The sequence below is a fragment of the Trachemys scripta genome, chromosome 10 (genome assembly GCF_013100865.1).
Source record: "Trachemys scripta elegans isolate TJP31775 chromosome 10, CAS_Tse_1.0, whole genome shotgun sequence".
Classification (NCBI taxonomy): Eukaryota; Metazoa; Chordata; order Testudines; family Emydidae; genus Trachemys; species Trachemys scripta.
Window position 1 is genome coordinate 10,179,306 of NC_048307.1, and position 25,918 is coordinate 10,205,223.

Sequence of the window (25,918 nt, forward strand, 5' to 3'; positions counted from 1 at the left end):
TATATGTCACGTAAAGTATTCAAGTGGCCAACATGAAGCTTGGTGTCATAGAGTTTATCAGTTTGCATTGTATTACTATTTTACCAATTTGAATAAAATTACAAAAATACAAAATCTTTTTTTTTTTTAATAAAAAGAAGAAATGCTACCCATATTTTTTTGTTTGGCTTTCTTTCAACATGTGCAGTCTTATATTCTAATAACTATGTGTTCGTTACCTTGGAAACTGCTGTAGGGTGAATTTTGATTGGCTGTATTATCAGATTAATTCTTACAATTGTGGATACTGTTTAAAAATGGTGCACGTGTTTGTGCATTTTTATGGTACAGGTGCCGAAATGTCACCTCCTCCTCCTCCTCCCCAATGTAAATATTCAATATTTTAAAAGTTTGTTGTTCCTGCTGTTATTGGAAGTACAGAGAATATGAAAAATTATGCTGAATATTAGTAAATTATATTTTTCAAAAATCTACAAAAATGAATTATGGGCTAGTCCAGGGGTCGGCAACGTTCGGCACGCGGCTCGCCAGGGTAAGCACTCTAGCGGGCCGGGCCAGTTTATTTACCTGCTGATGCGGCAGGTTCAGCCGATCGCGGCCCCCACTGGCCCTGGTTCGCCGTCCCGTGCGAATGGGGGAGGCGAGAAGCAGCACGGGCGAGCGATGTGCTGGCCGTGGCTTCTCGCCGCCTCCATTGGCCCGGGACGGCGAACCGCGGCCAGTGGGGGCCGCGATCGGCCGAACCTGCCGCGTCAGCAGGTAAATAAACTGGCCCGGCCCGCCAGGGTGCTTACCCTGGCGAGCCGCGTGCCGAACGTTGCCGACCCCTGGGCTAGTCTGTTTATGCAATTGAGTTACAAGAACAGTTATTATTGATGTGAGCAGGAATTTTTAAGAAGCAATTTTGATAGAAGCAGTGATATCAAAGCGAATATATAAACAAACAGTTATAAATATCTGAGCCCAAAAAGAGGGAAGTGCCAGATATGCCCTGAAGTCCAGGGACTTTGCTATTGATGTCACATGGAAGGCATTCACACATTATGGAGACAGGCAGTGGTATAAAACTCTAAAACAGATAGTTATCAGAATGTATGCACTGGTATTATTTCCACATACAATGCTATGAACCATTTTTGTTTACCTTGAGTATGTAAATATAAGGATGCAGCTTTTTTTTCATTTCAAAAATTAAGCTTCACATTCATAGAAGCAGAAACAAAAAGAGTGGTGATTTTATACTAAGGGCTTCATTGTGCACTTTCTATAACTTTGAATGCAGGGGGGGCTTTGTCTGGCCAGTGAGAAGAAGGGTCTTGGCTACTTTAAGGGATCCCCACCTTTTGGGCTATAGAAGGGAGGATTGGAGAGGATCACCTGAGTCAGGAACTGACTGAAATGAGCTCAAGTGGGCCATTGGCCTATGTGCATCTGGGGGAGGGTTATTTCTACATTCCCTGCAGACAGAGTCATCTTTCACCATGAAGCAGCAGTACCCATCTTAGAATATCAGAGTTGGAAGGGACCTCAGGAGATCATCTAGTCCAACCCCCTGCTCAAAGGAGGAGCAATCCCCAGACAGATTTTTGCCCCACTGTAAATGGCCCCCTCAAGGACTGAACTCACAACCCTGGGTTTAACAGGCCAATGCTCAAACCACTGAGCTATCCCTCCCATATAAGCAGAAAATAAACAGGTTTTATCATCTGCTGTAGGCATTGCACTAGTTATTTGTTTCGGAGCTGGAAAGGAATTTTTCTTCACTAGCTTTTCCAGGGCAGAGTGGGCTTCCCCTACTCCTTCCCCACAGCAGGTCAGGGGCCTGGTTGGGTTGTCGCAACCTAGCAGATGGGAGGTGTCCAGTGCAGATACTTGTTCCATAAGGAAGAATAGCTCCTGATAAACCAGGGAGTTGGACTGATGGGAAGTCATCCCCCAGGGAAGCTGAGGAAAGGGAGCTGGAACTTCTAATATCTAATAAATTGGAGAGACAACCTCCTTTCCCAAGCTGCTTTAAATCCTCATAGGAGGGGAAGGCTGTGGGGTCCCAGCAATGAGTGGGGGCTAAAATAGGAGGGAGGAGGGCGGATGGCAGCACTCCCCAAACACATGGAAATGATTAAGGAAGGAATGATCTGCACTGTACAATTTCTTGCTAGGTCGTTGAGGCCAAATTAAAACGGCATTCCTTGCATCTTGTTTTTCTTCCTGCTTGGCCAGGACAATAGCTCCTCCAAACTCAGTTCTCTATCAGGGGAATGTAGCTAAGTCAATATAACATATACTGTGTAAAATTGGCTCTGCTTTCAACCCACCATACTTGGTCTCCAAAATGGAGAATCAAGGTACTAGAGTAGCAGCTAGAGTGAAGTAAAAATGGAGAGTGAAATGAAAAGCCTTTTGTTTAATTTAAAACAGAGTTTTTTGTTGTTTTAGAAGACACTATTGTACCAGGAAAATTCCTATTTTCAAAGGTGAGTACACTTATATAGGCATCATTTAAGAAATCCTTGAAGATGATATTGTAAGCATTTCCCTTCTACTGCATTCCCATTTTAGGGCCTGATTTGTAGCAAGTTATAAACATTCTTTTAGCAAAACAGCAAGACACTTTCAAAGTTCCACTCAATTTAGTGTACATAACATCACATTTTATTTATATAGTGCCATTGTTCCAATTTTCTTCATGATGCATTGCACTGCCTGTCATCATTACCACCCTGTGATATTGTGACTAATAGCAAATCTCTTCTAAGCGCAATCACAAAAAATTATTGCAATTAAAACGATATTTTAAAAAAATCCATTTACTTATATTCAGTGGAGTAGGCAGTGATTTCAGTGTCATTGTGTAACCACTTAAATTCCAAGGGCCAGCTGCCTTCCGCAAGGCACGTGAGTACAAGACGGTTCCCCTCTAGATGGATCTGGGGCAAACCAGGCTCAGTCTTGAAGTATGGTGCAACGTCATCTGAAACATACAAGAGAAAAAAATGCTTTAATGACTATGAAAATGGATATCATCCTTGATTTTAGGCCACCCATATTTAGCCAATTTCCTCCTAAATTATTTAATAAAATAGGGGTCTAGGCTGTCCAGTACTTAAGTATCAACCTCCTAAGCACCAACCTTCTGTATCTAGAAACATGCTACTGGTTAAAATGCTGCTTGGTTCACAAGTTAAAAACAAGTTTGCAATCCTCAGCCTAGGCTCCTCTTCATAGGTGTTTATTTAAATGGTAAAAGCACTGGACAACCTGGAACATTTTGTTGAGCCTCTGCTCATCAGAGGTTTACAACAGAAATCTACACAGTGCCTACATCTGTGTTTAATGTGTCTGGTAGGAGCCATTGCTATTAGTGTCTTACTTTCATTAACACTAAATCCACTCGCAAAACTTTAAAAATCCCTTTTGAAAAAAAAATCAGAAAACTAAGGTTGAATGGAAGTGATCATCACAGCAGGACAAGTCTCAGGGCAAATGAAGAATTTTGACAAAAGATCAGCTTAGAACAAAACATCTTACAAAATAACAAGATTAATGTGTCTTTCAATATTGTCTCTAACTACAGTATCTTAAATTATATTTTCTATGACCAATCACAGGTTTTGAATTAGGGTGTTTTAGTAACGTTCAAGGGTCAGATAGATGTAGCAAGCAAACTCTTATTCTTCTGTGGATCACAATTGCTAACAACTCCATTAGATGAAATTAGGGGTTGTTAATTCAAACATAAAAGATGCTCCTCTTTCACCTGGAAGCAAATATCCAATAGGATTATGAAACATTCTGAGCCCAAACAAACACCCACTGATATTCACGAGAGCAGGATCTGGCCTATGTTATCTAATCCTGGATACAGTCAAGTGAGTTCAAACTATCATCAACAACCAAACTACCTGAAACTAGACATTACCACTACTAATAGACCATTTTGAAAAGACAGATAAAAAGAAAGTTGAATGTTCAGATTTTCTTAATCTGGATATGTCTTTTTATTTGAATTACACTGACAAAATACCCCATTAATGGTACTGAGCCAGTTTAGTAAACATGCAAGGCCTATTTGTGCATGGAATCTGGACTCTCTTCCTAGTTGTTTTATAGACTTCCTATGTAACCTTGGCCAAGTCACTTAGGGGCAGAGCCTCAGTTAGTTTAAACTGTCGCAGCTCCACTCAAGTTCCTGGAACTATGACAATTTACACCAGGTGAAAAACTGCCTTAATCTCCCTGTATGAAATCCAGGAGAATTCATTCTTTGTATCTTATTTTCCATCTGTAATTTGGGGTTAATAATGCTTCCCTTACCCACATGAGTGTTGTGAGGCCAAATTAAAAAATATAAGCTACTTAAAAACCTAAGAATATAAAAGAATTTCCGTTGATCATATAGGACGGTTCTAACATAGAAAACTAAGACGAACATTACATTTACCATATTACACAAAATGTGGACTTGATATTGAATACAAAATGAGCCCCATTAATAGAATACATTTTACTGTCCATATTGAGCTTTAGAGGAAAAAAAGTCAATACGGAACTGTGTCAAAACTGCTTTTTTGTCTGTCAGATTATTCAGTTAAAAATTCCATAAAATTAGGTTCCTATCAATGTTAAACTATAGCAATATTACTTTCCAGTTCACAAAATTTTAATGTGAAAAATCAGTAGAATATAAGTCAACGCTGGTTTTATGCACTAGTCAAATTCCAATTAAATTAGACCAAGTTATTCAACAAGAAAGTCTACAAAATTCAGCTCCCATTGGTGTAATAGTGCATAAAAACAAATATGTTGCTTTCCAGATCACAGAGTTTCAGTACAAAAAATATGAAGAGATAGAGGTTTAATCAGGTGTGAAAGCAATTTCACCTGTGTAGTCAAGAAAAAAAAAAAAAAGACTTGAAAGGAACCCAACATACAGTTGCTGGTGAAATCAGTGGAGATGCTCATGCTAGAGCTCCTTTGAGAGGTAGGTGGTAGCAAGGCACTCTCTAAAAAAATCTCTGACTCTGCAATGTGCTTCCTTCATCCTAAAGTAATTTTTCAAACTAGACCATCAGTATTGCATCTAAATCATTAAGATATTCTGGATACTGTATGTACTGGTATTCAGGCTTTGCAAATATATTTTGATTCAAAGGAATCCTAGATTAATTTCTGTAATTCAAGTGTTCTTGATTTTGATTTTTTAAAAATAGACTGTGTTGATGCAACACAGTATTGCAGAACTTCAAAAGGTATTATAGTAGCTTAAAGATATGATGTGGTGACATTATTAAAAATAACTCAGACATTTTAAGGCCAGAAGGGACCATCGTGATCATCTAGTCTGACCTCCTGCACATTGCAGGCCACAGAACCTCACCCACGCACTCCTGAAATAGACCCATAACCTCTGGCTGTGTTACTGAAGTCCTCAAATCATGATTTGAAGACTTCAAGTTACACAGAATCCACCATTTTCTCTAGTTTAAATGTGCAAGTGATCAGTGCCCCCTGCTGCAGAGGAAAAGGAAAAAACCCCAGGGTCTCTGCCAATCTGACCCGGGGGGAAATTCCCTTCTGATCACAAACAGGGTAATCAGTTGGACCCTGAGCATGTCAACAAGACCCACCAGGCAGACACCTGGGAAAGAATTCTCTGCAGTAACTCAGACACCTCGCCGTATAGTGTCCTATCTCCAGCCAAAGGATATTGTGACACCCTGGCACCCCAATATTCACCACTGTGATGTAATTAGGATATGTTTTGTACAAAGTATGCCTTGTGAGGTATCATTCTAAAAGTCTTGATCTGCTAGACATTAATATCTTGTTGGATTGTATGTGCTACCATTGAATGGAAACTTATGACATTTGGCTATGTATGTGTTACAGAAACATATTGTGAGGTGGAAAACACCCACAAGCAGCCTTTCAAGTATAACAATAAAAAGACCCAACAATGTTAGTGGCTTATTGAGGAAATGCACACAAGCACAAGGATTACCCCAGGAACTGTGTACAATAGAAACCTCTCGGAGCTAGCACTACACAATGGGAACCGTTTGACCTAGGTCACAGCAAAAGAGTTTTCCAGCAAGTGGGAAGAAGATATAAAAGGGGGACAATGACATCATGATGGCACCTCACTCTTCCTACAACAACACACCTGGAAACACCAGAAGGGAAAGGACTGAGCTGTGGGAAGTGATGGTCCCAGGCAAGAGGGATTTTTAGCCTGTGTATGAAAACCTGGAAAGCCAAGGCAACTTGTGCCTTAAGAATCTGCCAGCCTATTTATCACTCAATGTGAGAATTTCCTAATTTATATCCTACCTGTCTAGTGTGTTAAACTCAGTTTGCGGTTTTGTTTATTTACTATGGTAATCTGCTTTGATCTGTTTTCTATCCCTTATAATCATTTAAAATCTGTCTTTTGTAGTTAATAGATTTGTTTTTGTTTTGTCTAAAACCAGTGTGGAAATCATACTTGGGGCAGAAAGCTGTTGAGTCTCTCTCTCCACACTGAAGGAGGGAGTGAATTTCATGATCTTACCCTGTACAGTTCTCTGTGCAGCACAAGATGGTATAATTTTGGGTTTACACTCCGAAGGGGAGTGTGTGCCTTAGCAACTGGGAGGTGCTTTAGCTGAGCCTTCTCATGCGGAGCTGATGTCAGCACGTGTGTGTGAAGCTGCAGCTTGGTGTGTCCCTATCTGTGTGTATGCTGGTGAAGGAGCAAGCTTGGACAACTTGCAACTTATCACAGCACCACAGTGTGAAAGGGAGCCCAGGCTGGTGGGTCAGGTGGGCTCAGTGGTACCCCAGTGCCAAGTGGCACCCCGGGGAGAACCCGTAACAGATATTAGCTATTAGCAGTCACAGATGGGCCACGTTCCATTGTAGGCAGTCTCATCGGACAATCCCCCTCTATAAATTTATCAGCCTCAGTCTTGAAACCAGTTAGGTTTTTTACTCTCAATGCCCTTGGAAAGCTGTTCCAGACCTTCATTCCTTTGATGATTAGAAACCATCACCTAATTTCAAGCCTACACTTGTTGATGACAAATTTATATTCATTTGTTCTTGTATCTACACTGGCGCTCAACTTAAATAACTCCTCTCCCTCCCTGGTATTTATCAATCTGATACATTTATGGAGAGTTATCATATCTCCCCATAACCTTCTTTTGGTTAGACAAGCTCCTTGTGTCTCCTCTCATAAGATAGGTTTTCCTTTCTTCTGATCCTCCTGGAAGCCCTTCTCTGCACCTGTTCCAGTTTGAATTCATCTTTCTTAAACATGGGAGACTAGAATTGCACACACTATTCCAGGTGAGACCTCACCAGTGACTTGTATAGTGGTACTAACACTTCCCAATCGCTGCTGGAAATACCTCGCCTGATGCTTCCTAGGACTGTAGTAGCCTTTCAGTCATATGACATTGGCAGTTCATAGTCATCCTGAGATCAGCCAATACACACTCCTCCTCTGTGTTTCCAACTGATACAGCCCCAGCTTAAAACAAAAACTCTTTGTTAGCTCCAAAATGCATGACCTTGCACTTTGCACTATTAAATTTCATCCCATTTCTATTACTCTATAACTTTTCTCTATATCATAAAAGCTGAGCTCCTGGAAAACAATACCAAGGTATGTAGCTTTCATATGTTAGTATTACCAAAAAACTCATAGAATTAGATATATAAATTACATTTTTAGAATTAATATCACATTCTGAATGTTCCTTCTCATCATTTTAATACTTAAAAATCCCTATTAAAAATAAGCTCTATTCACTCCACTGCCATACCCAATTCTTCTGTTTGAATATAGAACTTTTATTGTGATTTTATGTCCATTAATGGTGTGAGAGAGAATTATAGAGAAGTGCATGGATATTCCAAATTATTAAGGAGGAAAATTATATCTATCTGGGTCTCATAATGTCTACTCAATTACACCAGATGATTTTTTAATTCCGTTACATTTTATAAAGTTTTGTTTCCTTACATTTTAAAAACTTTCAGTACTTTTTCCAACCAAATTCTGTGTTATTGTTCTATGTATTTATTATGTTTTTTGACTGTTTAAAATGAAAAGTAATAATATTTTGATTAATGTTAACTTGACTGGGTTGTACAATGATGCTAGTGTATCTTATTCTATGCTTTCAGATATGAATTCTTAAAAAACAAACAAACAAAAAAACAGTAACTTGGATGTTATTCATTCTTCCACCCCACTTTTTTTTGTAAATAGACATCTTGGCTGTGAGTATGTTACCAATTTGTGACAATGCTGTTCTTAAGAATCAATGAAACATTATATTCTAGCAGTGCATGGGGTTTTTGTTGTTGTTGTAGTTATATTTTTAATGGCAATGTTTACCCTAGATGTTTAGATGTTTTAATTACAGTAGATTAAATTTAGATCTTATTTTTCTTCTGTATATGCTTCTATTTTGCCAATGATTTAGCAATAATTTATCAATGTAATTATATTTTTAAATCAGGGGTTCTCAAACTGGGGGTCGGGACCCCTCAGAGGGTTACGAGGTTATTACATGGAGGGTCACGAGCTGTCAGCCTTCACCCCAAACCCCGTTTTGCCTCCAGCATTTATAATGGTATTAAATTTTTGTAGTGTTTTTAATTTATAAGGGGAGGTCACACTCAGAGGCTTCCTATGTGAAAGGGGTCACCAGGACAAAAGTTTGAGAACTACTGTTTTAAATTTAAAGAATTTAAATATATAATCTACATAAAGGAACTAATAAAGTAAATGTTTTGCATTATCTACTTTACCACATTATCTTGAATACTTTTTGTATCTTAATTGTCAAACTGACAACAGGACATCAAAGAATGGTCCCCCCAAATTTTTTATAAACTAGTTGAGCTGAGAGACCTAATGACTGTAATCTATTTCATAACCTGCCCTTTTCTTTTATTTTCCTTTCCTTTTTTAAAAAAAGAAATAATAATCCACCCCAAGATACCAGAAGAATCAATTGTACCATAAACAAGGGGTGCCACTAGAACACAAATTCTCTAAAATGTTCTTGTAAAGTGACAATAAAATTTATTAAGCCATCATAATAAGCGCTATCAATCAGGTTAGTGTCCAGCTGAGGAAGGATTAGAAATCTCAGCATGAATGAAGCAATCAGCCTGAGTGGGACCTTTATTAATCGCACTCTGGTTTTTAGACAGCTGAATTTCCCAGGGCGACTAACCTTTTGGTTAAAACTGCTAATCTTCCTTTCAAAAACTTATTTTATATCAAAATCAAACATTTTCATTCTCCAGCACACTGCATGGATTTACTACTGAAGGACTGAAAGTTATATCTGTATAGTTTTTGAGGAAAAGGCCTAATGCACTATTTGTTATCTCTCTGATCAGTCAATCAATATGAAAATTATGGATCTCTTCTTGTTTTGGTAAATAGTCACCCAAACTTCATTTGCAGATAGTTTTGGGTGCAACAGTAAAACAGCAAAAATTATGAAATCCACAGATTGTTGCAAAGAAACTTCTCCAAGTTTTATCAGCAGAAAGATTTCAATACTTTAGCAGAATAAGTCATAGCACACTTTCAGGTATTTTGCTTTATAATTATTATAAATTAAACCCATCTACATAGCCATTACTAAAATAATGGTATAGCACATTCTATGATGTTATCATCCTTGCTGGGTTTTTTTAATTATGTTTTCCCACTTCCTTGAAAATGTTCAACAATTCATTAATTCCAAATGGGTCAGTGATTAGAGCAAATTAATAAGATTCTACAGTTTTTGTCTTATACTTGGTACAAAACATGTCAGACAGATGGAATCAAATCCCATCAATTTCATTCAAGGCAAAAGAAAGAAAATTTCTTTCCAATATCTCTAACTTTTCTGAAAATGTATTGAAAGCTGTAAGTACAGAGAATCAATAATAAGGAAAACAGTAGAACATCAAGAGTTATGAACTGACCAGTCAACCACACACTTCATTTGGAACTGGAAGTACACAATCAGGCAGCAGCAGCCAAAAAAAAAAAAAAAGAGGCAATGCAGTAAGGCGTTGTGTTAAAGGTAAAGTACTTAAAAAAAAAGGAAAGAAGCATTTTTCTTCTTCATAGTAAAGTTTCAAAGCTATGTTAAGTCAATGTTCAGCTGTAAACTTTTGAAAGAACAACCATAACGTTTTGTTCAGAGTTCCAAACATTTCAGAGTTATGAACAGCCTCCATTCCCAAGGTATTCGTAACTCTGAGGTTCTACTGTATATAACTCTGAGGTTCTACTGTATATAAATTTTAAGACTTCAATCTAATAATAAAAAGCATTCAAGTACATATATCCATGCTCATGGAGTTTTGCTACGTAAATAAAGTGGCAGATTTTGTTTAACCAAGCTAACCACAGATGTGTAAAGAAATGGAATAAAACCATTAGTCCTATTTTTTCCTTGTGAGACTATTGAGCCATGCAGTGAGATTAATCTCCAATGAAATGGACATCAGCAAAATAAACGGTTGCCCTAATAAGCTATTTGTTCCTGTTTTTCAGTGGTTTCTTTCAACAGCCACGTTAATAAGAAGCAGACATTATGCTGGTAAAAATCCTCCCGTTACTTAACTCTTATGTAAGCATTTACCCTTTCTAAAAACAAACAATTTATTTAAAAGTCAGAGCAAAACTGCTGTCGAAAACTTTGCACCTCGCCTTATCCACAAAGAATTAAAACATCACTGCTAATGCAGCCTACCCAGAGGTTTTTTTCAGATTTCAAATGTTATAATCAAGCTAGTATTGTAGGAAAGTAGTCTTCAGAATTCAATCCAATTTTCTTTGAAGCTAAAATTTGATAGATCATCTGGAATGTTTTAAAAAAGAATATAGCACACAATATAAATTATCCTGATTCTCCAGAAAATTTACTTAAACCCTTTAAGTAATTTTATCCTCTAATATTTTATTCCTGATTTTCTCATCAAGAATTCACCATTAGTTTGTCAAATTCAATTATGTAATCAGCGATCAATAAAAATTCACTAAAAGAAAAAATGAAAATAAAATACCGAGCAAAGCTTGTAAAAGAAAAGTTAGCAGAAAAGCCTTGATGACTGTGTTTTCTTTGAAGCCAAGTGTAGTGCCATGGAGAACTAGTCTATATTTTCCATCTCTTATCCCCTTAACTCCCTTTACCCCCACAAACACACACAAGTTCTGGATGCAAGATTTATTCCCCTGTGCAACTGAACCTGCCTATCTTGTATGGCTTAGGAGTATGGGGAAGGTCAAGCACTGAATCTTGGGCCCTTACAGCATAGGGACCAAATTGAATGGCTTAGTTTCAGGGGCCAGATTTTTTTAAATTAGTCCTGTGCTTGAGTTCAAACTTTTAAAATACAGTGTTGAGACACATTAGAAGATTACCATCTACTATGTCAAAGGTATATTAGCATATTGGAGTCTCCTTAGCAGTATTGCTCTGCAAGAAGGCTGTTCTAGCCCATATGTTGGCTAGCTGTGATTCAGATTGTTTTGGCTGTAAGTGTGACAAATCTTTGAACACACCAATTAAATTAAACAAATGTTTTACTGCCATTCTCCAAATGTATATTTCAAAACAGATAAATCACCCAGTGAATCTTTCCTTAAGATACCAGATAGTATTTTTAAAAATACTGTTATTGTACTATGTGATCAAACCTTCTGTCATGGGTGTATGTACCCCAGCTACCTAATACAGGCACTGCCAGCCATTGCTGATTGGCAGCCTCACAGCAGCTGGGAGGATAGAAGGGCTGGAAAGCAGAGGGGTGGGTACCAGGAGAGTGAGCAGGCCATAGAAAGGAACTCCTTTTGGCAAACTGCTAAAGAGCCGCCCAGGGACAAACCCCCCACGAAAGGCCGAATGGACCAACAAACTGAGGAGCCTGCAGAGGCCACGGGGAAGGTAAGGAGCTCAGGGAACTATCAGAGTTGGTGAACCCTGATCCTGCTTGTCTAGTTTGAGGGCACTGAGCTGGAACCTAGTGGAGTGGACAGGCCTGGGTTCCCCTGATGGACCTAATATCAGATGTTTTTTCAGATCCTTGGGTACCAGAAATAGACTGTGTGACATTGCACCCCATATTCTTCACAGTGATATTAATGATATGATTATGGCATATTTATAATGCATTTTATGCAAGATGGGTCATGTAATATGTCATTGGAAAAGTTATGTTTTGCTAAATATGATTAGCCTATCTGTATGTGTGTATCATTTTTGTACCTGAAGTTATGAATACTGACTATGTATCTGTATTTCAAATGTAGTTACACTGCGGTGATGCCCACTAGGCAAGATGCTTTCAGTCTAGATAGCTGGTAGGGAAGGGCCTATTTAGGGTAATGAGCCATTAGGGAAAACAGTAAGTCCTAGTAGAAGCTTATACATCATCTGCTGAGCCTTCCTGAGAATGTACCAGACAGCCTGTAAGTAATGGCTGCTATGGCTGACCAGGCCATATGACTCTGGACTCTATCTTGGGGTTTCAGTGTTTTTCCACAAACTGAGTTTGGGGCAAAGGGTTCCTGGCATATGCATAAACTATATAAGGCAGAGAGTGCCATCATCTGTTGTTCTTCAGTCCACACACAAGAAGACTCCTAGAAGCACCTGGGGAGCAGAGACTGGGGGAAGTGCTGGGCCCTGGCTAAAGGGATTTCTAGCCTACATATGAAAACCTGGGAAACCCAAGCTGCAAAGTAAAGGCAGCTTATGCCTTAAGAATCTGCAAGCCTGCTTGTACCATCACGCTAATTCATATCCAATCCATCTAGTATGTTAAGATTCGTTTGCATTTTTGTTTATTTGCTAGGTAATCTGCTTTGATCTGTTTGCTATCCCTTATAACAGGGGTTCTCAAACTGGGGGTCAGGACTCCTCAGGGGGTCACAAGGTTATTAGATGGAGGGTCGCAAGCTGTCAGCCTCCACTCCAAACCCCGCTTTACCTCCAGTATTTATAATGGTGTTAAATATATTCAAAAGTGTTTTTAATTTATAAGGGGGGTCGCATGCAGAGGATTGCTATGTGAAAGGGGTCACTAGTACAAAAGTTTGAGAACCACTGCCTTATAATCACTTACAAATGTTTTGTAGTTAATAAACTTGTTTTATGTTTTAATCTGAACCCCCTGTGCCTTTAAGTGAAGTGTCTGGGGAAAAATCTCAGCTCGGTTTAACAAAGGTTGTTGCATTTCCTCTCCACATTGAGGGGGAGGTGAACTGGATAATAAATTCATACTGGTCAGGGTTTTGACCAGGGCGGGATGGTACAGCTCTGTGGTCCTAGGCTGGAAAGCTGATGATTATTTTGGCTGTAGCCTCTCTATAGCTGGTTCATGCAGTGGCTGGTCAGAGAGCCAGTATGAATGCTGTATGAATGCTGGAGGGAGTGTAGGACCAGGAGTGGGTCTGCACCTTGCCACAGCAGCACAGTGTGAGAGGGAGCCTAGGCTGGTGGGTCATAGGACTCAGTGGTACCGCAGTTCCAGGTGACACCCCAGGGTGAACCCATCACTCTGCTGAGCTGAGAGAGTCATGGCCATGCCTCACTTGGCCAGGAGGGACACCGTTGCACAGACTCACAACTTCCCATAAAGGGTGTGCCTCTAAATTCTTATTAGAGACTGAGGCCCATATTAGACCTCAGTTAATCTGGAGTAAATCCAGATTCTGCCTTAGATCTCCAAATAGCTGAGTCTATGGAACACACTACACAAAGACAGGAGGATGGCTACTAGACATCTGTACAGTGGTCTCTGTACCCAAACACAGTACTAACTGAGGCTGACAGACAGAAGCTTCAGTGTGGATAGAAGATTTGGTTGGCGAAGGCCCATGATCTCAGGATGAAGTAAAGATTCATGTGGAAAACTACTTCTGTATCTCTAGAATATCTAGTTAGTGAAAGACTAGATCAACAGATAATCAACAGGTGGACTGTGGGCCAAATCTGGACTACCAGATGCTTTTGAATGGACCCTGCAATCTTTATTTTTTTACTTTCTCTGGAATCTGGCCCTTGACTATACCTTGATCAAGCACATACTCCACCTCATTTTCTTGCCAATATTCTCATCCCAAAGCACCAGGGTAAATGCCTAACTGCTGAAAAGGCTGCTGCTATGGCATGGGCACCTAATAATCATACAATTGATCACGCCAACTATGATAAATGTCAAGACTGCCAAGGTGAACCATTCAAGCAGTGCAGGTTTCCTGCTGATGTTTTAAAGAAAGTCAGACCACTGAACTGTTGGAAGGCACTAGCTAAGCATCTGGAACCAGAGTTTGTTGAAGTGCTGAACCGGCTTTTAACAGCAGTAGCCTCCTTTGCAGGCACAGAAAAAATTTGGACTAACTCATTCAATGTTGAGAAATTGATTGGGAGTTGAAAAAACAGGAAAACGTGTGTCTCTATTCTAGTCTAGGAATAAAAATGACAAGGGGGAGGGTGAGATCTACTACTTTAAAAAGTTTGAAGGATAGTCTACATAACTTACATACATTTTCCAGAGACTTAGGCAAGTAGAAACTTAAGCTCCAATCACCTTTCATTTAGTCACATTTGAAAATTTTCCCAGGCTGACCTGAAATCAGTTTATTTCAGTGACTACAGTTAATATCTGTGCTCCTCTTAATAAATCATTTAGTTGTAAATGTGAAACATGTTTAAATAACCTTTTAAGCATCCAAAACATTTAAGGTTGTTCTGTTTAATAAAAAACTTGTTTAATTAAATTCCAGTAACCGTTCTAATGCAGCTTGACAAATCATGAGCGAAAAGTTAAAATTTACCATTTTCTAACATACTGAAATGTACAGTAAGCATTTGTACATATTAACCTATATAAATTGCTTAAAATGTATATAGTTAGTGTATCCTCCTACACAGCAAAAATATGTACCAAATCTAGAGGAGAGACTATTTGCTTGTAAATCAAACATGTTTTAATGTTTATAACAACCAATGAGAATGCACCCTTCTTTTGAAAATAAGTGAAGTAGAAATAGAAAAGTTGATTCAAATTGATTATTTAAATTGAGGCTTTCCACTTGGTGATTTAAAATCATGAGTTAAATAGTGTTGGTTCAAACCAATCCACCCTGTATAAAAGGCTGTCAGACCAGCCCCTACTTGAGACACTGGAATGACATTTTCATTCAACATAATGCTTCTCCATGTCTTATTCTTTCCATCTTCACTTCTGATGGTTTCCACAAAGCTGTGAGTATGTGCAATGCAAGAGGTCATTTTGCTACTCTTATCTTTTCTATGGTTGCTATTGTACTTGTTTGTTTGTAGGTGCTAAACGAAGTCTTAGTGTTTCTGTGTACATCATTCACCAATCTCATTTCCTATAACATCTCAAGTAGCCACCTGAGTAAAAGAACCTAGAGACTTGGCATTTTTGCAGCCTACATTTATCAAAGGCTAAACAGGTATGTTCTGCTGGAATCATAAAATCACGAACCAATAGGAGGATGTAAGTGTACAAAACAGAATGTTTATAGGAGCTGGGTACTGTCACAAGGGCCGAGGATGATCACTAACCTCATTGTGTTTAGAACTAAGGATATCATCATCTTGGTTACCACCACAAGAAGCTGAGAGGGATGTGCCAATATACCATTAGGTTTTCTTTCTCTTAAGCCTGAAATATGTCTTGACCAGACGAGGGAACCAGCTGCCATCACTATCTTCATGGCTAAGTTCTAAGCAATTCCTGAGATGTTAACCTCAGGTTCTGAAATTCCCTTGATAGCATGTCAATTTCCACCTCTCCCATTTCAGTTTCTCTTTTACCACCTTCTGTCTAGGAATACACTCATTTTGCCAATCAAGACAGTCTAACATCACCACATTTTACTGTGATTATTTTGGCAAACTAAAAGCAACATTCTGTGACACTAAGCACCCCTTTATTCACACCCTTTACACTTCTGTAGTAATCTTTGAATAAAATATGCCTTGTGAGATTTTAAAACTGATCTCACCTGATCATTAATATTCTTGTGTGATTTATGTATGCATGCAATAGGTATTAAATTATGACTCTATACTGGAATTATAAGTAAAGGGTGTGTTAACCAGGTACCTCAGAGGAGTTGTTAAATAGGTCTATCCTAAACAAAGGAATGTGTGTTTACCTCATTTTACATACAAGCAGTAGGAAGACCCCCTCAAGCTAACAAGGAGTAGATGCAAACCTCACACATAACTGAAGGAGAAGACAGCATGGTGTCTACACCAGCCGGAAAGAGAAGCTTGGTCTGGGATTTTCTTTTTAGGAGGCTCCATTTCAAAGGTTGACTGATCTATAAAGACAAGCGGCTAACCCTCAAGTGATAAACAATTGAATCAACTAATTGTATGCAATATTATAAAAGTGTATAGAGTGAGGTTGTTTCTGAAAGCTAATAACACTGGTGATATCATTGTGAAATGTATGTATTGGAACTATGTTGGGAATTGTAGATGCTTGTTGATATTAGGCTATGCGGTGTGCCCAGACAGAAGGGAATACCACAGCTATCTACCAGTTTCCAATGTAAACTAAGCATGGTGGAATCAAAAAAGCAATGGAAAACCTATTTACATAGATGTCATATAGGGGGATGGGAAGCCCAGAGGAAGGGAAAAAATAGTATGAGGTCATCCTGCCTCTTGAAACAAGTTCATTGAACTTTGGAAGATATAAACAAGGAAAGAAGTCGTCTTTGGCATCCATCACGAGGCAGACAAGAGACCAGAACACTTGCAAGCTGAGGAAGATGGGTCCTTTAACCAAATTGGGAGGTTGAAGTCTCTGGAACTGACTGGAGGCAAGAAACCTGCTTAGGCAAGAGATCTTTTGCCTAAGACAACAAGGGAAGCCAGTATCATGTACTTTTAGGGAAGGTCCCAAGTCAGCCATGACTGAAAAGAAAAATGATTGGTGAGAGAATGAAGCCTGTATCTTGCTAGATTAAGTTTGAGCCTTTTTTATGCATATTTTCACTTGTATTTGCTTGTAACCCTTTCTAACTTTATTCCTTTTTACTTAGCATCACTTAACCCAAGTCTTATTGTTAATAAACTTTGTTTTATTTTTTAACTATAAACCAACTCAGTGCAGTGTTTAAATGAAAGGGTGTACTTACCCCAGTTAAGTTAATAAGCTGTGATATCGTTGTGTCTCTTTACAAGAGCAACAAACCTTATTTCTTTGAAGTGTCCAGGAGAGGGCTGGACACTTCCAGGCACGTGGTTTTGGGGAAATTTGGGACGGGGACTGTGTTGGGGTCACCTGGCTGGTTGTAACCAAGGCTGGTAGAAACTAGAGTGTGAATGCTATGTTGCTGGCAGGCTATTGGACCTGGGCTGCAGCTATACACAGACATTCAGGGTGTGACCTGCATGCTGGTAGGCTAGTTGGAAGCCCACATTGGGAGCTACAGCAGCAAAGCATTGTGAGGCATCCAGGGTTACAGAGCAGGTCGTGAAAACCCCTCACTGGTCTGAATTGCATCCCTGAATGATAGTTGCATGTGGTTTTTCCAACAACAGAACTGTAACCCAGCACCAGATGCTCTATTTTACTATTCTTTCTCCTCTTTGTGTGTGTTTTGCCTTAAGATAAGCCAAGAACAGCCTGTAACAAAAGCCAAGGATCTGAACTCAAAGTGACTTCTCTCACCCTCCTAAGAAGGGCATTTGATCAAACTGAGAAACTGTCAAGCAAAGAGAGAAGGAGAATAAAAGTTTGTTGAAATAACAATTGTTTAAAAACAAAAAACTTATACAGTTAATAGTAATTTAGGTTCAGGATACTGTTGCTAGAGATTTGGCTTACCTTGTTGAGTGCCTTTTAAACATTTATTAATGGTGTGGCAGAGAAAATGTATCAAATAATGTAATTTTAAGATTATCAGAGTTTCTTAGAAGGTGGTTTCCCCATCCTGCTCCAAAACAGAGTCCACATAAATTGTAGCAGGTGAGAACAAAAACTTCCTGGGGCTTGACTTTATTCACAAAGACACAAAATCCACACACAGACACACACACACAAAAATACCAAACAAATATTTCTCCCTAGACGTGGCTGCTCCTTGGGTTTATCTTTGATTGCTCAAACCAAGAGAGGTCAACTCCCACCATTCATATTTGGATGGGGTAATAAGCCATTTTCCGAGAGAGAGAGAGAGAGAGAGAGAGAGAGAGAGACACGAAGTTAATGAAGTAATCTTTTATTGGACCAACTTCTGTTAGTGAAAGAGTCTTGAGGAAGAGCTCTGTGGAGCTCAAAAGTTTGTGTCTTTCACCAAGAGAAGTTAGTTCAATGAAGATTACCTCTCACACCTTGTGTCTCTCATATCATGGGACCAATGTGGCTACAACAGTGAGTTAGAAATAGACATTTAACTCCCAGCTGATCATCATCACCTGGGGCTAAAATTCTTGAGTCTTGCAATGATATTTTGCCATTTTATAGCTCTCCTCTCCCTGCCCCCCAGTAGACATTAAAATCCAGCTTGTGAGCCTGAGGGAAAGTCCCTGCTGGCAACTGCAGGCTTCAGCCTCTTGACTCCCAGCCCCCTGCTCTCTAGCTATTTGACAATGCTATCTTCTCACTATATTTGCAGAAACATACTAAATTAAACTCCAGATTCTACTATGAAAATCCAGGTATCAGAGGGGTAGCCGTGTTAGTCTGAATCTGTAAAAAGCAACAGAGGGTCCTGTGGCACCTTTAAGACAGAAGTTTATGAGATTATGAAATCCATAATCTCAATATTCTTAGCCATCTTAAATAAACCTTCAAGTTTATCTGCTGCAAGAAAAGCAAGACACTGGCAGAAAAGTCTTTCCTCTAATGAATAGGGGGGGAAAAGCTAAAGAGGACTAGTTGAGTATTTGCCTTGAGAATAAATGGGAGGACTCCTGATATTTAGAAGCATTTTACTCTGTATTTCACAAAATTCGAGTCTTAATAAAAATAAATTATTGGTAGTTGTCCCTTATCTAGAATCTAAACAGAGAACCCATCATCTCATGAAAACTGTACACTTCCCATAGCCCTTTCAGAATTAATGCAAGGTTATTAGCTTTTTTGAATGCTACAAAATTATCAAAAGGAAACTCAGTACAAATGCTCTTAGTACCTAACAAAAAACCCCAAAAATAAATGCCTATACTTAGGCAATAAGATCCAGTGTTTCAGGTATGCAATCAGATCTGCTTCAGCAGCTGCAATTTTGTAAAAGTTCATGTTTGTATAAGTCACTGACATTTTAACCAAACACTGCAGACCCAGCAAGAGCCTCAGTACATCAGCCTGCCATGGTATCATACAAGAACACGCTGTGGTTCAACCTCATTCAGCTCTGTTATGGTTTTCTGCAGGCTGAGAGAACATAAGAGCTCAACCTCTGGTAGTCACTAGAGTTTTGTTTCTATTCGGAACATCTGTGAACACGGGAATAAAGCACACCCAAAGAGACCATTGCAGCATCCTTGCTAAGAGCCAGTGGGATCACTTATGGAGTGATTTCACAATGTTCAGCTCTGTATTATAGGACAGAATGTGGGGGGAGAGGGAAGAAGTGGGGATACATAAAGAATCTCAAGGGTTATAATTATAAGTGGAGTTTAAGAAAAGTTAGATTTATTCTATGTTAATTAGAACCAACCACCAAAATCTTTCTAAACTGTTCAAAAAGGTGGCAGGCTCAGAAACAAAAGGATAAGAACCAACACTAAAAAAGGGATTGGGCTCTAAGAACTTCTTTATGAAGACTGTAGCTAATCTGTGAAAAATGGTACTGAAGGCAACTGCAACCATGAACATATTTTAAAGAAAGTTAGAAATGCACTTAAAGGAAAAAGGCATGACAGAGTATAAATGTTACATAAGCAGGTGGATGAGTCTGGCATCATATGGCCTCTTTCTGTCCTAAAATATTACTAAATCAAGGGAGGAGGGAACAAAGAAAAGCAGCAGAAACCTACAACACTTCAGGCCGGACTTCGCAGGAAATCATGGTTTTGATTTTTTAATATCTGGTGATGTTTCCAGTGACTTAAGGAGTTCTGAAGGAAATACGTTGCTAAAGTTTAAATCTCAGCATGCAGAAGACAGTTTCTTGCTCAATAGAGACGAACAGGAAATAAGCTAGTTGCAGAAAGAGTTCCACCAATACTTTTGAGAGCAGCCAGCCTTGGTACCATGTAATCTATTGCTTTCCAATAGGGCATTAAGGACCTTGTTCTGAACATGCTCCACTGCATTATCAGAGATCCAAATGACCCCTTTGAATACAGCTGAAAAAGAGGAAAAATTCAGAACACAAGTGTTCATTTCAAAAGCCTGCCCTTGGCAGAACAGCAGACATTCTTATTCGGATATTTTAGATCACATACCATAAGTCATAAAGTTATGCTGCTGATGGAGCCTCCAATTCTGGAAATCCAGGAATAGAAACCCTATTGCAGTGGCAGCAAACAATGGCACAGCAGAGGCACTGCCAGACCTGGAAACCAAGTCAGTAGGCCTATTCCATATTATGAGGAGAAAGCCATCATGATACTGATTTCCAAACAGCAAAGCAATTGAGAATATCTATGAAAGATAACATAGGTTTATTGACACAGTCTTTAAGAGCTAAAGGGAAATGATTTATGAACAGTTCTTTGTTATAAAATTATGTGCATTCTTTACTATTGCTATTTTATGTACATAACTTGTAATTGTCTTTGTCTAGCAAAATGTATGTAAAATGTATATATATGGGAAGGCATGATTCAATAAATCTTTTAAAGTCATGCTCAACTTTAAGCATCTGAGTGGTCTGAATGTAGTTGATTTAAGTGCTATGCTAAGTAGGCATGGGATGATTCACATAAGTCATTTGCTGAATTAGGGCATCGACGTTGACGAGCTGAGGTCAATGGAAACATTCCCATCAACTTCAACAAGCTTTGGTTCAGGTCCCCTGGTTTCATCTGAACCTGTAACCAACAACAACAGCCACATAGACATCTGAGCCCTCAAAAGTAAGCATCTACACACCTATATTGCAGCCCACACTTGGATGCACAAACCTGTCCCTCCCCCATACAAAAGTGCAGACACAAAATTCAAGGCCAGATCAAAGCACTCTTGGAAATTTGGCACCAAGTTTGTCTCAACTTTACTAGATCCTTTAGGAAGCTATCCACGTAGGATTTTAGTCTCATCCCCAAGCACATATATATTTTCTGACAACGTATTTTTAACAATACCGACTAAAGACTTTGTATTTCACGTTACTGGAAACTGTGCAATACACCTATGAATTGTGGTATAGTAAAATATAGACTCCCCTCGCAACAGAAGATCTTTCATACCAAGTATGTACACAAGAGAGGCACGAGAAAGGAATAGGCATTTAGAAATTTGATCACCCTTTCTAGCAAACTCAGCAGGAGGGCTCTGCAGCCAGCAAGCCAGAATCTTTATCCAGGTTCTTTGACTACTAACCTGATCCTGAATATGTAATATATTATTATTGCAACTTTGCCTTCATAAGGAGTTATAAACAAAACTCCCAATACTGACTAAACACCTAATTTATCCTTGTCAGGAATAGGAAGAAACATTTCATGGAACCTGAAATCACAATTCAGCCTGACATATTTCAAGGCAGAAATGCTTTTAGCTTATTAATGTGGAAACTTGTCCATTATTTAGTTTCTTCAGATTATAAACAAAAGATAATTTAATGTTGTTTTAAACTTTTGACAGTTCTAATGTTAATTACATGTACTGCATTTTATAAATCAATATTTCTTACATAAAATGTTATTTAGCTTGCCAAGTGTAGTAATAGATAAATGCATTTGCTGCTCTTTTTAACCTCAATAAATGACATACTTGCATCCAAATGACAAGAAAAAGAAAAAAGATTTGTTTCAAAGCGAGACAAGATTAACTTCTAGCTAGTCAGAGAGAGAATTTAAAACCGCATTTTGAAAATAGATGTTACAATTTATTTTAATATTTGCATAGATCATCTTTTGCTTTTGATGTCAGTGTATGACGCTATCATATTTCAGATTAGCCTAATGGACACAGCATTATACTTTCAATTACAGTGCTACAACTGTTGGTCAAACACAGAAAAACGGAGCCCAAGAGATCAGATCTCCTTTGTGAAAGTTCTGACAATGCAACTCACTCCTACAGGTGATAAAAATCCAACATAAAAAGAATGATAGAGACCAAAGCAAAAGGGATCCTGGGGCAAAAAGGGACAATGTGATGAATTAACAGGGGAGGAGGTGGAGGAAGGTGATTCTACCTCTGTATATGGCATTGGTTAGACAGACAGTGAAATATTGTATCCAGTTCTGGTGTCCACTTTTTAAAAAGAGGATATTGAAAAACTGAAGAGTGGAGATGCTTAAAGAAGTCAATCTGTTTATCTTATCGAAAAGAAGATTGAGAGCAGACATGCAAAACCCGTGGAAAAAAAAGAAGAAACTGGGCTTGTTTTTGCCTTAATTGACTTGTGATTTGCTTTTTGGCTAGTTTTTGGCTTGTAGCTTGTTGCAGCTTGTTGCTTTTTTTTCTTATCCGCTCCCAGCCGGCAGGGGTTAGGGGGGGCAAGCAGGGGCAAGGGGGGAGAGAGTCAGGGGTGCACAGAGGGCCCACCACAGTCCCAGACTGCACGCCGGGGGGAATCTAGAGTGCTGGAGTTCTTAAGGATTGGCTTGTTTCGGCCTTGTTGTGAAATGGGATTAGCTTGACTTTTGGCTTATTTTGAAAGTCGGGGTACTTATTTACCACATGAAAGTTGGCAATTGTGCTTGAGAGGTGACTTGATTACAATGCATAAGTACTTTCACAAGGGAGAAAATATTGGGTACTAAAGGTCTCTTTAATCTAGCAGAGAAAGGCATAACAAGAACCAATGCTGACAGTTGAAGCTAGAGAAAGTCAAATCAGAAAAAGTCAGAATTTTTTAACTGTATGTGTGATTAACCATTGACACAAACTACCAATGGAAATAGTATATTCTCCATCTCTTGACAGAGGTGCTGGAACAATTTGTACAGTGTAGGAGCTGAGAGTCATTGAGCCAAACTCTAAGCCCAGTATATCATGGAAACCACTTCAAGCCAACACCACCAGCACATCTTGTTGCAGCACCTATGTCTCTTGATGTCTTCTAATGAAGACAGGATGTCTTTGTGGAAGTTATGTTTTCGACAAACAAGTTATTGGGCTCAATACAGCACTGTCAATTTAATCACCTGTGATATACAGGAGGTCAGACTAGATCATCTAATGGTCCCGTCTACCTTAAATGCTGTGAATCTATGATGTGCTTCCTAAAATGATGACATTCTCATAGTATTTGCAAAGGTTAAGCGACACAACACAAGAAAAATTAGAGTTTAGAGTTAAAGAAACAGACAGTTGTGTTGACATGACATTTCAGTTTAATTTGTTCTGACCTGAAAATGAAAGAATCCAAGGGTGTATCAAATTCATACAGAAAACTAAATTGGGCATAACCAGGGTCTCCTTAGTTAGATCCACTGCCTGGACAAAGGTCATGGGAAGAAGAAAGCAGTGACTATCATCCACTAATCACCTAGTCAGAGTAATGAAATAGTAAACAGATATCACTGCAAATAAAGCTAAGAATAGTGACTGTGGGTGAAGCCAAAACAAAAAAAAAAAGCAAACCACAACCCCACCCTGAGCAATCTTCTCAGACTAGCACTGGCCTGAGATTAAATATGATTTACAGTATATTTTTAATAAACTGGAAACTCAAAAGAAAAAAAGTCAGATAATTTGGTCTGTCTGCCAAAGCAGGACTTGGAAGATAATGTAGTACTTTCATGGGACTGTAAACACCAGGAGAGAGCACAGATTAAAATGGTTTTGATTAAAATTGTCCAGACTAAAGTGAAAATGCACTTCCAAGTTGTCAAAAGGCTTTGAGACAAGAGAGAAAAATCTACTTTAGGTGGAACTCAGTTATACAAGTTTGATAGAGTCTAGGGCTGGCCTGCAGACCACCCTACCAAAGAGTTGGAAATAGAGATCTACAAAAGAGAATTTCTGCACACTTAACCTTCTCACCAAAGTAAAAGCCATCAAAATTAGAAAATAAGGAGAGTTCCTGGTTGGCTGTTTGTAAGAGACTTTAAAGACAGCTTATCACAACACTTCAGAAAATTTGCCAACTCCCACAACTCCCAAATCTCACATAAAATATGAGGCCTTGTATTCAGCAAAGTCAAAGAGGAAGGAGCAGATAGCTTTGACTAATTGCAGTTCCCAATCAGAATGATTTCTCTTTATTCTAGAACTGTGAAGAAGACATAGTCTGTTGATATTGATGCTGATGTCTGAGATGAACAATAAGATGAGGATTGAGGATAAGATTGCCTCTGATGACAAAAAGGAATGGGCAGTCTCCTTCTGGAGTCAATCTAGTTTCTTTCCAATTTTCTAAAAGTTAATTCAGTTTGTTAGTTAAAAGACTATCATCTTTAAAAGGGAGATCCTCAACTCTAATATCCACAGTCAGTGAAGACAAATGCAGCCATGCATGCCTCCTCAAAGTAACAGCGGATATCCGTGCTCTGGCTAAAGAGTCAGGGGCAAAGGAAGCCCCAAAAGCATGCTTCGACACATTTTGTCCCTTTGCCAATATCCTCTTATAATCTGGGAGATCCTACACAAACAAAGACATCTTTTTCCCACAGAGGGAATTATTAAGAGGCCATCACTGCCTGGTAATTAGCCACCCTAAATCCAAGAGAACAGGAAGAAAAAATACCTCCCAAAGGCATCAATCTTCTTCCCTGCTCTGTCTTCAGGAATCGAATGGGCTTGACCTGAGCCTATTACTGGCTGTAGCAGCCACCAGAGAATTTGACTTGGAGTGAATGTGAAAATACAAAAACCCCTCACGAAGAATCTGATACATCTTGTCCACTTTCTTAGATAGATATGACAAGAAGCAGGGATAACACAAACAGGAGGCAAAAGACCACCCAGTATAGGGTAAAGACATTCTATTCCTGGAAGGAGCAACAACAAAGTCAAATATGAGATGTGACGCCTCCTCCACAGCAACTGAGGATAAATTCAAAGTGGATGCCATATGACCCAATAGGTCATAGAACTGAAAATCATCCTCAGAAAGAGACAATGTAGAAGCAACACCCATATGTTCACCAAGTGACAAATCAGGATCAAAGTCTGTATCCATCTGATCCTGTTCAAAAAGAGAAGCCATCTCCTCAGCCTCTTCTTCAGACACACTATGAGGCACTACTTCCTGGGCTGCAGATAGATCCTATGGAACTGGATCCAAGGATTCCCCAACCACCAGATCCTTATCATATGAGATGTCATATCTCAGTCCATAAGTCAGATGATTTAAGAATTCATGTGGTGGAACCCAATAAGGCTATGGAGCCCAGGACTGCCAGTCTCTCCAATAGCTGGGATCCGGAAACATACCCATAGGAGAAGTGACAAACTGTCCAAAAGGCTGAGGAAACCCAGATTTAGGTAGCATAAATTTGTATGGTTCAGGTCCTTTAATTCTTCCTCTAGCCTCCTCCCACTGACGATATGACCTTGGATCCGCTACAGACCTCAGTGGAGATAGCAACAGCACTGGAGAAATAATAGGTGAGAAGGTTCTGCCTGGTGATCCTGTAGGAGTCTTAGAAGCAGGAGGCAAACATGGAGCTGGAGAAAGTCTCTCAATATCTTCCCCTTCTTTTCAGGCGAAGGGGATGCAGATCTAGGAAGCAATGAAGCCTCTCTCTTCCTCTCCCCCACTAGTCTCTCACTCAGATCTGAGGAATGCTCCAGT

General features: G+C 39.1%; 1 protein-coding gene across 2 annotated transcripts in view; it reads right to left on the reverse strand.

Annotated features, from left to right (window-relative positions):
- SDK1 (sidekick cell adhesion molecule 1) overlaps positions 1-25,918 on the reverse strand; it is a 646,617-nt gene that overhangs the window by 407,482 nt on the left and 213,217 nt on the right. For both annotated transcript variants that reach the window (XM_034784003.1, XM_034784002.1), the window contains exon 2: positions 2,812-2,971. In XM_034784003.1, the coding sequence (XP_034639894.1) occupies positions 2,812-2,971 (160 nt within the window). The remainder of the gene's footprint in view (positions 1-2,811; positions 2,972-25,918) is intronic.